Genomic DNA, 13,295 nt, shown 5'->3' on the forward strand with positions numbered 1-13,295 from the left:
CCTTCCTACAGGTCCTGGGGGTGGCACTTTTCTGATTGTATTTTTTATAGCATCAACCCTTCCTTCTCTTTGCTGTGGGTGGGTCTGCATTGATAGGGATTTCATTTGCGTCCTCGTGGCTTTGAAGACTCTGGCTGTGTCAGAGTCTTTGGCCAATTTCAAGCTATCCTTCCCTAGAAGAGACTTTTGCACTTCAGGATGGGCATATTAGTGGATCAGCTAATCTTTCCTCTATATCCTTCCATCTGCATTTTGCAGCATTAATTTTTGGTGTAGTAAGGAAGTTAGTAACAGTCTCATCAGTCTCTTACACAAAACCTTGAAATTCATTGCATTCAAGTCTAGGATTAGAGCTGAGTTCAAGGTGAGAAACAACCTTTGCAAATATCTGCTCTGGATCATTTTTCTCCACCCCGTAAGCTCTCAGCTATTAAATAAGTCACGGCCTGGCTCCCCTGTCCAGACATGTATAGAACTAACCTTCTCCTCGCTGTTGCATTTTTAAAATAGCTTTTCACTGCTAAATTGTACATCTGCTGAAACGTTTTAAACGATTCAACCATGTCTTCAGCCTCCCGTCCATCACTGGGTGAACTGCTGTTGCACCAGCCATTCATTTCCAGGTGTACTTTTTCTCTTCTTCCCCTTCAGATTTCAGTCACTTCCAATCCATTTTATAGTTTTATTCTTGTTCTCTCAGACCGACCACTGCCAACATGTTCTGTCTCCGTGTTACCTGGGAGGATTCTTAAATAACTTAAAGATGCAAGATTCAAATAACAGAAGGGAGTTTACTTACTGATGCCTTCCACCATCTCAGGAAACTGTTCACACTCATACTCATGTATAGGTGCCCCCCAGTAGTGCACGACGGTTACCACAGTGAGAAGGGTGTATTCCTAGGAAGTTACAAAAGAGTTCACATGATCCTGACGAGATAACACACCCGTCTCACTGTCGTAAATGTCGTGCACCAATGTGGGGTGCATGTCTATGTGAGTATGAACATTTCCTGGCATGGTGGAAGGCATCAATAAGTAAAATCTCTTCTGCTATTTGAATCTTGCATCTCTAAGAAGATGCAAGATTCAAATAGCAGAAGAGATTTTACTTCTGCTATTTAAGAAGCCTCCCACACAGAGACATAACGGTGACTTTATTGTATTTATCTTTACCATTTGGTTCAACTTCCTTTGGACTTGACAAGACTTTATTCAAGTCGCCTTATTCCAAAACAAACCAGGCTGTCAAGCACACACAGGGCAATAATTTGCATACATGTTAAGCAATGCTTTACGAAAAGAAGATAACATCAATTGGTAAATGTTTAAAGATCTTTGCTCTTTTTTAACGATGAAAATCTGACTTGAGCACTGCATATTAAGGAATGACAAACGTGAAAATCTATCCCCATTTGAGTGAAAACATTCTGGGTAATTATCATTTTCACATTAGTGCTTCAAGATGCAGGTGTCCCTGCCAGGGCCCAAACTGAACGAACGGCAATATCTTTCCCAGTTAGAAGGGAGAGGAGTGTGGAGGGGAATCAGCAGGTAGTAATGTTCCTACGGACCTAATGCACGTCCCTCTCCATGTCAGAAGGCTCCTCTTTGGACATATTCTTGGAGTCGAGTAGATGTCGTTCACTCCGTTGATAGAATACAGGACTACCTCAGTGGAGAGAATGAATGGAGGGCTAATCAAGCCAACTGCTTTGCTCTGCTGTTGAGGTCCTTGGGCCCTTTGGGAATTGTGCTCATCCAGTCAAGTGCGGAGCAAAGGTTCGCCACCTACTGCTTGACAGGTAGCCTCTGATCTGTTTTAGTTATCACAGTACTCAAAGTGGCTGGTCCATGTTAGGACCACAGTGAGAAGGAGACCTGGAGTCATGTGACAAAACCCAATTGAAGTACCATTATGCAGGTTATTGGTGAACAATGCCACTTTATGTCACAGTGTGTGCGACACACTTTCCATCGGGCAGCTGATTAAATAAAGTATGGCTTTGTCCTGCTTTTGGTAGATGGACCAGATACCTGAAGAATTTGTCACTTTGTCAGAAGGATGTCAGTGGATCAACTGTGACAAGAGGTGCAAAAAAATCTAGACTGAACTTCTCCAGTACTTCGAATGTGATGGAGTCTGGTCCTATTTGTCTGCTGCACTTGGTGTTCCTAAGTAAATCAAATAGGGTGAAAGTGATTTCTGTGATGGTGTCGGAAGAACCTGATGGAACATGCTAGAAAGTGTCTTAACCCCAACATTGTTATTCAGAAGCTGAGGCCTACCACCACTGAGAATGAGGAGACCGTTGGTCCCTCTTTTCCTGTTTACTGTTCATGACCCAGCCGGAAGGACGACAGAGCTCAAATTTCATCAGCGGTTAATTCTGTCTTTGGAATGTTATTTTTTTTTCTGCATTGCCTGCCCACTGTCCAGTGTTGTAAGATTATCAGTCTGGCACCTCATGTGCATCTGCATTCCCTATTAAACCATGGTGATGACTTGTCTTGGTTGTAATGGGAGAACTAACGATGGTAAGTAACACTTTCCTGCTGCAAATGTTAAAGCCCCATCGTACCTTTTGGCCACTGTGATTCCAGCTGTCAATTTATTCTGAATCTATCCCATTTAGCACAATGGTGCTACCACACATCAGAATTGAGGGAGCCCCTGGAGAAACATGGGATGAGTCTTTCTGCTCCTGCTGTCACCAACAGTTGCCTCAACAACAGGAAAATTGTGGTAGTGAGGGGGTGTAGCCTTACTCACTCTCTTTTCCAAACCAATCCCTAGATCTGCACAAGGATCTGGCCTGGTTGAGTGGACGAACAGTGACGTTGCTACGCCAGAATTCATTCCGGTGGTGTATGCTTCCTCAACCCTTTTTGGTTGTGAATAGCTTGCATGGCCCATTCAATGGGTTATAAAGAGTTAATCACATGAGTGGGTGCTGGAGTTATCAAAATAGGGGAGGAGGTTCTTCCCTTTACAACATCAAGATCCACATTATCTGAGAATACAGCATTACTGAGGTGAAGAGTTTTTGTTAAGAAGCTGCCATGGTGAGATTGTTAGTGAAGGGCCTCTGTGACCATCGTCAATCACTGCCCCTTCATTAGTGAGTTAATCATATTCCCGTCATCTCTCATCACTTGCGTGACTGGGCCAGAGCAAAGAACAGAAAGTAGGACTGAGTTAGAAAGAGGATCTGCTAGATCTTTGAATAGGATTGGGAGAAGATCGTCAAAATTCAATTCAACATTATTTGGAAATTGTGTTAGTCATTATTTAAATGAAATTTAGTCAGTCGCCTTTCATCAAATCTGTACTGATCAGAGGTTCTGATGAAAAGTCCAATCCAAAATATTTTTACAATTGTTCGAATATACACTTATCCAAAACACCTGGAAGTGTTCATACCTTCAGGCCTTGCTGGTGGTCATTCAGTCTTTCGCCCATCTCAGCAAATGACCCCATCGCATCGTCCTCTTCCTCCATCTGGAAACCATCACCTAATGCGTAGAATTCGTCTTCGGTGATATGAACTCCATAGTGACCCTCGACTGCCAACCATTTCAGAAGATCACCTACTGTCTTCTTATGTTTTTGTAGGTGACCTTCTGTTGTTTCCTACAAATTGCAAAATCCTGTTAGTTTGAAGACGTGTTGTACTTTCCTGGCAGCAATTCCATATTCCCTCATCTATTTGCAAACCCTTGGGATTGAGGAGGATGTGAAACCACTTGAGTGGAAGATGCCTGTTTATAAACAGGGGCCATTCCACACCATTTCATCGGAATATGCACATGGGCAACACGTGGTCTTGCCCAGTCTTGGATCAATACGAAAAGGATGGAAAATACTAAAGACCAGCCTCCTATACACACACACGGGCATCGACGGAATTCCGCTTCATCATTTCCCTGCTCATGTCTCCCTAACACTGCCTTCATTTCTCGGGCCCCTTCGTCTAATCCCTCCCCTTTCATTTCAAAGGCCTTCTCTGCGTCTAAAGCAACTGCTACTGTTGGCGCTTTACTCCCTTCTACTGCATGAATTAAGTTAATAAATTTACAAATATTGTCTGTTGTGCGTCTTTTTTTAATAAATCCAGTTTGGTCTAGATTTACCATTTTAGGTACATAATCTGCTAATCTGTTTGCTAATAGTTTAGCTATTATCTTATAATCTGTGTTAAGTAATGATATTGGTCGATATGATGCTGGTGCGAGTGGATCTTTCCCTTGCTTTGGTATTACTGTAATTATTGCTGTTTTACATGAATCTGGTAAGCTTTGTGTTTTGTCAATCTGGTTGATTACTTCCAGGAGGGGAGGAATTAATAAATCTTTAAATGTTTTATAGAATTCTATTGGGAATTCATCCTCTCCTGGTGTTTTATTATTTGGTAGTTTTTTTTTATTATCTCTTGTATTTCTACTATTTCAAATGGTTCTGTTAATTTATTTTATTCCTCTATTTGTGATTTTGGTAGTTCAATTTTAGTTAAAAATTCATCTATTTTGCCTTCTTTCCCTTCGTTTTTAGTTTGGTATAATTGTTCATAGAATTCTCTAAAGTTTTCATTGATCTCCGTTGGATTATATGTGATTTGTTTGTCTTTTTTCCTTGATGCCAATACAATTTTCTTAGCTTGTTCTGTCTTAAGCTGCTATGCTAGGATTTTGTGCGTTTTTTCCCTTAGTTCATAATATTTCTGTTTTGTCTTCATTATGTTCTTCTCCACCTTATATGTTTGTAGTGTTTCATATTTTATTTTTTGATCTGCCAATTCTCTTCTTTTAGTTGTATCTTCCTTCATTGCTAATTCTTTTTCTATATTTACTATTTCCCTTTCCAACTGCTCTGTTTCCTGATTATAGTCCTTCTTCATCTTGGCTACATAACTTATTATTTGCCCTCTAATGAACGCTTTCATTGCATCCCATAGTATAAACTTATCTTTCACTGATTCCGTATTTATTTCAAAGTACATTTTAATTTGTCTTTCAATGAATTCTCTAAAATCCTGCCTTTTAAGTAGCATGGAGTTTAATTTCCATCTATACATTCTTGGAGGGATGTCCTCTAACTCTGTTGTCAATATCAAGGGTGAATGGTCCGATAATATTCTAGCTTTATATTCTGTTTTTCTTACTCTATCTTGCTTACGAGCTGATAACAGAAATAGGTCTATTCTTGAGTATGTTTTATGTCTACCCGAATAATATGAATATTCCTTTTCCTTTGGGTGTTGTTTCCTCCATATATCCAAAAGTTGCATTTCTTGCATCGATTTAATTATAAATTTGGTTACTTTGTTCTTTCTGTTAATTTTTTTCCCAGTTTTATCCATATTTGAATCCAAATTAAGGTTGAAATCCCCTCCTATTAATATGTTCCCTTGCGTATCTGCTATCTTCAGAAAAATATCTTGCATAAACTTTTGATCTTCTTCGTTAGGTGAATATACATTGAGTAGATACCAAAACTCCAAATATATCTGACATTTTATCATTACATATCTCCCTGCTGGATCTATTATTTCCTCTTCTATTTTAATTGGTACATTTTTACTGATTAATATAGCTACTCCTCTTGCTTTTGAATTATACGACGCTGCTGTTACATGTCCTACCCAATCTCTCTTTAATTTCTTGTGCTCCAATTCAGTTAAATGTGTTTCTTGCACAAATGTTATATCAATTTTTTCTTTTTTCAGTAAATTTAGCAGTTTCTTCCTTTTGATTTGGTTATGTATTCCGTTAATATTTAAAGTCATATAGTTCAACGTAGCCATTTCAAACTTTGTTTATCTTCCCTTTCCGTTTCTCCATCATCACCTTTCCTTCTTATCCATTTCTGTTTTCTTGTTTTGAACACTTTATAAGACAACATTTCTAAAACATCAAACATTTTCCTTATTCTCCTACTTAAAACTTCTTTAACCCCATTCTCCCCTCCCCCTCCTGCGTTGCCCTTTATCCCTTGTTGGGCAAACACATCTCCCCTCTCCATTTGGATTTGCGAATTCACTCGCAAATGTCAACTGATTTTGCAGTGACCGTAACTCATCCCCACCCAGCCCCCCCCGGAAAAGATTTCAATTTTCATATGTAACAAAGGTCACTCTTTTAATTCCCTCCTTATTCCCTCTATTCCCTTTCATTCCCTTATTAATTCTTATCTATACTCTATATATTTTCCTCTAAATACGTATACATTCATGTATACACACACATACATACACATCTACATATATATATATATATATATAAAATATATACATACATATACCCATATACACACATACATATAGTTCGTGGTCATTTTTACTCTCATTACATGTCTTCATCTCTCTGCTTGTTTTGTAGTTGTTCTGCAAATTTTCGTGCTTCCTCTGGATCCGAGAATAGTCTGTTTTGTTGCCCTGGAATAACTATTTTAAGTACCGCTGGGTACTTTAACATAAATTTATATCCTTTTTTCCATAAGATCGTTTTTGCTGTATTGAACTCCTTCCTCTTCTTCAGGAGATCAAAACTTATGTCTGGATAGAAAAAAATTTTTTGACCTTTGTATTCCAGTGGCTTTTTGTCTTCTCTTATTTTCTTCATTGCTTTCTCCAATATATTTTCTCTTGTATATCTTAAAAATTTTACTAAAATGGATCTTGGTTTTTGCTGCGGTTGTGGTTTCGGGGCTAATGTTCTATGTGCCCTCTCTATTTCAATTTCTTCCTGTAATTCTGGTCTTCCTAGGACCCTGGGGATCCAATCTTTTATAAATTCTCTCATATTCTTGCCTTCTTCATCTTCCTTAAGGCCCACTATCTTTATATTATTTCTTCTAATGTAGTTTTCCATTATATCTGTCTTCTGAGCTTACAGCTCGTGTGCCTCTTTAACTTTTTTATTAGATTCTTCTAATTTCTCTTTTGTCCTCTACTTCCATTTCTACGATTATTTCTCGTTCTTCCACATTCTCCACTCTTTTTCCTATCTCTGATATGACCATTTCTATTTTATTCATTTTTTCTTCTGCATTCTTAATTCTTCTTTTTATCTCATTAAATTCTTGTAATTGCCATTCTTTCACTGATTCCATATATTCTTTGAAAAAAGATACATCCATTGTCTTGCCTTTCTCTTCTTCTTCCACTTCTTTCTGTTCTTCTTCTTCTTCTTCCTCTGGATTGACCATCTGTTGTTTCCTTCTTTTCTTTTTACCTTCTTCTTTCTTGTTGTCATTATTGTCTCTGTTCTGCACCAGCTGCTGTGCTGCAGGTGTCTCTCTCAGCTGTGGAGATCGACTCCGCAGCTGTTTCCCCCTCCCGTCAGTGTGTTTTTTTTCTTGCGCGGTTGCGCACTTTTACTCGGCTCTGCGAGCCATTTTTGTAGTCCCGAGCCCGGGACTTCCACTGACCAGAGGGAGCGGGCTTCTCTCTCCGCGGCGGGCCTCCTCGGACAGGTAAGGCCTTCACCTTCTTCTTCCGACGTTCTTTCTTCTTCTCTTCTTCCCGTTGTTTTCGACTTTTCTCTCTTCGCTGCCATTTTCTTCTCACCTTTATTTTTACTTTGTTTTAAATTTTAATCTTGTACCTTTGTGTTTTGTGTGTTTTTTTTAAACTTTTCCGGAGAGGGCTGGAATTCCCTGACCGGCCACTACTCCATCACGTGACTCCCCCAACTGGATCATCTTCAGCTGTCATCATTTTCTTAGTCACAGACCTAGTTACCGCACATGCAGGATATATCTCACCATCCTCTCTAACCACATCCTTACTAGGCCAATTTGTCAATCTTAAAACTGACCCAACTTTATTCTCTGACAAATCATTCCCCAGCAAAAACGAGACACCTTGCATGGGTAACTCCTACTACAACAGTTCCTTTGACTAATTCTGAATTTAGCACAACCTTGTGAAGCAATATTGACCCTACCTCATCTCGAACACCTTTAATCAAAGTTGTCTCCTCTGTGTCTGTCCTTTGATCCACAGTTAAAACGGTTTCTAACAACAATGACTGAGCAGCCTCAGTATCTCTAAGAATGTTAACTGGAACCTGAGACAAAGCCCTCTGACACAAAAGGCTTGAAAACATCCATGACCTACTGATCAGGTTATGCACCTCTGCTCTCCTTAAATTCCACTGTTTCTGTATACATGGTTCTGGTTAAACCTGTTTTTACCTTTTCTGTTTCAAGACTAGACAGTCACACGACCAGCTTTCTTACACAAATGGCATATAAATACAGAAGTTCTGTCCTTTCCTACCTTTCCTTCATCTTTTTACTGAACATTTTCTCCAGACTTTATTTCAGCCCTACTATCCTGCTCCATCCTAACCTTATGAACAGGTTTATTAATCTGGTCCACATGAGCTCTCTGAAAATGCCTATTATTCTGGAATGTCCTTTTGTGAGTCTTCCTCAACAAATTTTCCTTCACATGTAATATTTCACTATTATAATCCTCTACATTTGTACTTTTCTCATCCAATGTTTAACTTCAACAATTTTAAATGCCTCAGAAATAGCCATCAGTTCCTATTTTCTCACCTTCTGCAGTTCTGCAGGTGATGGTTGTAACAAAAATGTATCAACATCCATTGCTGCAGTTTTTCCAGACACAAGCTTTCTGTAAGCTTGTAAAAATAGCCTGCAAAAACATCCCAATCAACTAATAAATCATGAAACTGCAATGTTCAAATCCTAAAGGATGAGCCCCCATAAAATGTTACGGAGTCCAGATGACCCCAAAAACCAGTAGCAATAGATATGCACGACAACACAGGGTTATTTAAACAAAAGTAGTTTAGAATTTTATTTGAACATGAAAACAGAATTGAACTTTAACTTATTACTTAACCTACCTAACCCACTTAATCCGCCCTCAAATACTAAGTGCAGGTGAGTGTAATGTGTATTGAAGATTAGAAAAGTTCTTTGGATCACAGTCCTGGTTGCAGGCAATTCTTGCAACAGTGCTCATACATTAGCATTAACAAAGTTCACCAAGCTTTGGTGTTTAACAGACAAATGGTTACCACTCAGAAGGGCTCTTGCTGGTTTTCAGAGAGAGAGATTCCATTTCCAGAGCATCTGCAACTGATTTCTTCTTAATTAGTCTTTCTGACAGAACTTTCCCCCTTCAGGGTTCTCCGGATGATCCTTTTTCTTTCAGGTCATCTTTCAGACCACCAGTCTTCTCCTTTGACCAGGCAGCCTTCCAAAGTTTGGCAGCTTGTCCCTCTGGAACAGATTTCACTGACTCCTTCTCTCTCACTCCCTCCCTCTCTGAGAGCAAAGCTGTTCTAACTCTGCCTGCTAACGCCACATGCTCTCCTAGGCAAGCTGTATGTGGATACTTTGTTGCTCCTTTGCAAAAAGCAGGATGCAATAATCCTGCTAAAATTCTGGCTTTTCAAATGTGTGTGTGTGGAAGCTGCTCGAGTAATTCATTCCAAGCTACCTCTAAAACTCTTGAAAACACTGCACATTCAGAGATCTGAGAAGAACCCTTGGCCGAGCCAACTTTGCTTGAAAGTAAACAACAATCACTAGCGATCTGTGGTCGTCTCAGCCTTGCTTAAGATAGGTTGCAGACACCACCTTATCAATTAGTGCATTGGATCAGGTAGTGCCGGAAATGCACAGAGAAGCCGCTGTGTGGAGATTTCACAGAAATACAGTTTAGAAGCAGGAAAGGATCAGATGTTATTGAACAACAATGAAAGGAACTATTAGCATGTGGTCTACAAAGTAACCTTCTTTTTGTATACTTTATTTAAAATCAAATTCAAAATCCACAATAAAATACATCATATTAACATACAAAAATTTCCCCCATATATACCCCCCTCCCACCCCCTCTCTTAGCTCCCTCCCATCCTCTACAACCTCAAACTAAAGAAACAAACCATCATAGTCGGGTTTGATGTCACCAATCAACCATGACATATTTAGACCCATACACTTCACAGAGGGACCCGCACATTAACAAAAATGGTAGACGGATGGCGTAAATTGTAAGTTATCTTTTCCAATGGAATACATGATTGCAAGTCCATTTGCCATCTCTGAATACTTAATTCAATTTCATCTTTCCAGGTTATAGCTTTACATTTTCTCGCTACTGCCTATTCCAACTGAATAAATGCAATTTGAAATGTATCCAATTTCATTTCCAAACTCCATTTTACTTCATATGTCCCAATAAAAATACTAACGGCTCTAATGAAAGCTTAAATTTAAACAACCCCTGCAAAAGTTCCATAATTCCATTCAGAAAGGGTTTCACCTGATCACATAACCATACTGAATGTAAAAAAGACCCTATCTATTCTCCACATTGAAAACACATATCCAAAGAGATAAATCTATACCTCTTCAACTTCTCAGGTGTTAAGTAAAGTTGATGAATAAAATTATAATGAACGAATCTTTATATAACGTTTACTGGCTTAGTCACACTGTCCTCACATAATGTCATCCAATCATCCTGAGAAATTAAAACCGACAGATCCTCCTTCCTTTTACTTCTCACTTTATAAATATCCGACTTAGGCATCTTATTTTGTAATAAAGCATACATTTGTGTAATCAATCCCATTTCCCCTCCTTCAATAATTAAACATTCAAATCTCATCCTTCTAGGTAATCTCAAACTGTGTCCAGAATTATCTAGTAACAAAGTTATTAAGCATGGACCTGATCCATTTTTTCATTCTATCACTGATATGAAACAAAATTTCCAGCTTCATAACAATCTTCGGCCAAGATAATACCTTTCTTTTCCCAAATATTCAGGAATACGTGATTTATTTTAATACAAAGCTTATTTTAATACAAAGGGTTTTAGCCGAAATTTTGCCCTCAGCACCAATAGCAACGTTGGTCCGATACCATATTTCCATGAAATGTTTTAACACCGGTAAAGGATAATTTTGGAAAAGTTGAGCATTCCATTTATAAATAAACTGTTGCATTCTTTGTTCATGAAGCTGAGCCATTTGGATTTTAGCCCAACGTAAAGATTGTTGTGATCCAACCATTCTATTAATAAACTTGAATTGTGCCGCTTCATAATAATCCTGAAAATGTGGTAATTATAAAACTCCAAGTCAATTTTTGTATAGATACTCTTGCCTATTTACCTTTTCATAATAAAGATCTTCCCAGCACATGGAAATCCTTAAAACCTTTTAGGAATCCCACATGTAATTGATTGACAAAAATACTGAATACGGGGGAAAAAATTCATTTTAAAACACTGTCGTGCTGGACACAACCAAGAAAGACTCAGCCACCACATTGAAAGCCATTAATGATGTTTTTATTCAAATTCAGCCCGCGCCCTCTTAAGGGCAGCCTAAGCTCAGTCACCTCGTGCATTGTGATATCAGAATCGCTGCCCCAGGCGTGCGCTGGGCAGGTGAATTGAGGCAGGGAGAAAACCTTGACAGCGCCATCTTCCCATGGCTGCTCCGCCATGTGGCGTTATACACCATGAGAGACTGTGCCAACACAGCGCCCTATTAAAGTTATCGGTAAATCTTTCCACCTATTTAAATCTTATTTAATTTAATGTAATAATGGTCTATAATTCAACTCATATAAATGATTATAATTATCATCTACATTTATCCCGAAATACTTAATTTTATCCAACCACTTAAATGTAACAATATCTCTGCAGTTTGCATAATCCATTCTTGTCAAAAGCATCATTTCACTCTTATCCCAATTAACCTTATATCCTGATAATGCACCACACTGTTCCAACCTTCCAACTCAATAAAAACATTTTACCAAGAACAAGCATGTGGTCTTGAAGGTAAAAATCACAGTTAAAACTTAATGACTATTTTCAAATCCACTGCGTCATGTGAACCATGGCAGTGAACAGAACAAAAGTATCTGGAAAAAGCAAGGCAAAACACCTTTCAGGATTGGCCCAAGGCATTGCAAATGAACACATGGCACAGGGTCAATCCCCAGAGACATTCAGATTTCACACCTATACACTCAAGGCTGAGGTTTCTGACTTGAATTTGATGAAAGGCAAACCACAGATTCTTGGTGCATCTTTACGAAGAACACTCTTGTTTTGATTTCAGCCACAAAACCAGGACTCCAGTCTCTCATCTCATCTCATTCCAGGGCAGAAACCAAAGGAAAGGGCACATTCTTCTGGGGGTCCTTGGTTAATATTTACTCTTAAATCACCACGGCAGAAACACAGAACATAGAACACTGCAGCATAGTACAGGCCCTTCAGCCCTTGATGTTGTGCCAACCCATATATTCCTTCCTAAAAAAAGCACTAAACTCTCCCTACCCCAAAACAATAAAGAGTATTTAATTCCTGCCTTTGACAGCCAATTGTTCCCAGAAGAAATATTAAAAATAATTATACTTCAAATGTAACAACAGAAAATGTTGGAAATAGTCAGCAGGTTGGTCACCTCCTGACTTGCTGGGAGTTTCCAGCCTTTTCTGTTCTTATTGAAATATCCAGTAATTCCAGTTTTATCATTTACACTTTAAACCTTGGGGATCCTTTGTGCTGTGAAAGGAAAGAGAATGTTTTTCATTTTAATTTACAAAAATAAGACTATCTGGACCCATTTATTAAGTAGGAATGTATAAATTCCAAGTAGGATTCACTTGTTGATGACCTTGTTTAAGTTTCAGAATAAATGAAGCACCCAATCTGTAGATGCTTTGGAAAAAGATAAGACAAAGCATAAATGATTTACTAACACTGAATTGGAGATAATTAGCTGCGAAACACCAAACTCTCCTTATAGGATGAGTGTCTGATGTTTACGTGAGTAATGAACCTTGTGCACACAGTACAACTTATGTTCATTTCGACATTGCCTCATAGAAGGGTTCACACGTGACCGAGAGTACCTGCTGCGTGTTTTCTTCCCTGCGGTCGACATTGAAGTCTGACGATTCCTCCGCAGCAACTCGGGAATGAAACCACCTGCCTCTGATCTTCTTGCAGCAGTTGCACGTCATTCTTTTCCGAGGAGTGAGGGATCTCCTACTCTGCTCCTCTTCCCCAGCCACTCGTGCCACTCGTAGACAGCACAAGGCATTGCCCATTCTCCTGCAAGTCACACGCGAGGTGTTTCCAGTGACGTGTGATGTAGTAATTCAAATACGTCACCACCGTGAGCCTCACTTGGCCAAAAAGCCCTGGTATTCGGCAAAGACTGTGCCACGCGCTCGCACCACGTTCAACCCTCACAATGAACACGACTGCAGTCTCAGCAACT

The 13,295-nt window shown here is 39.1% G+C and overlaps 1 protein-coding gene across 2 annotated transcripts in view; it reads right to left on the minus strand.

The window, feature by feature from the left end:
* Positions 1 to 13,295, minus strand: part of LOC138750581 (microtubule-actin cross-linking factor 1-like) — a 33,565-nt gene extending 20,270 nt beyond the window's left edge. For both annotated transcript variants that reach the window (XM_069912693.1, XM_069912692.1), the window contains exons 1-2: positions 12,925 to 13,295; positions 3,424 to 3,633 (exon numbers count right to left, since the gene is read on the minus strand). In XM_069912693.1, coding sequence (XP_069768794.1) covers positions 3,424 to 3,633; positions 12,925 to 13,122 — 408 coding nt within the window. In that variant the 5' untranslated portion in view covers positions 13,123 to 13,295. The remainder of the gene's footprint in view (positions 1 to 3,423; positions 3,634 to 12,924) is intronic.

Source organism: Narcine bancroftii, unplaced genomic scaffold, assembly GCF_036971445.1.
Source record: "Narcine bancroftii isolate sNarBan1 unplaced genomic scaffold, sNarBan1.hap1 Scaffold_168, whole genome shotgun sequence".
In the NCBI taxonomy this organism is placed as follows: Eukaryota; Metazoa; Chordata; class Chondrichthyes; order Torpediniformes; family Narcinidae; genus Narcine; species Narcine bancroftii.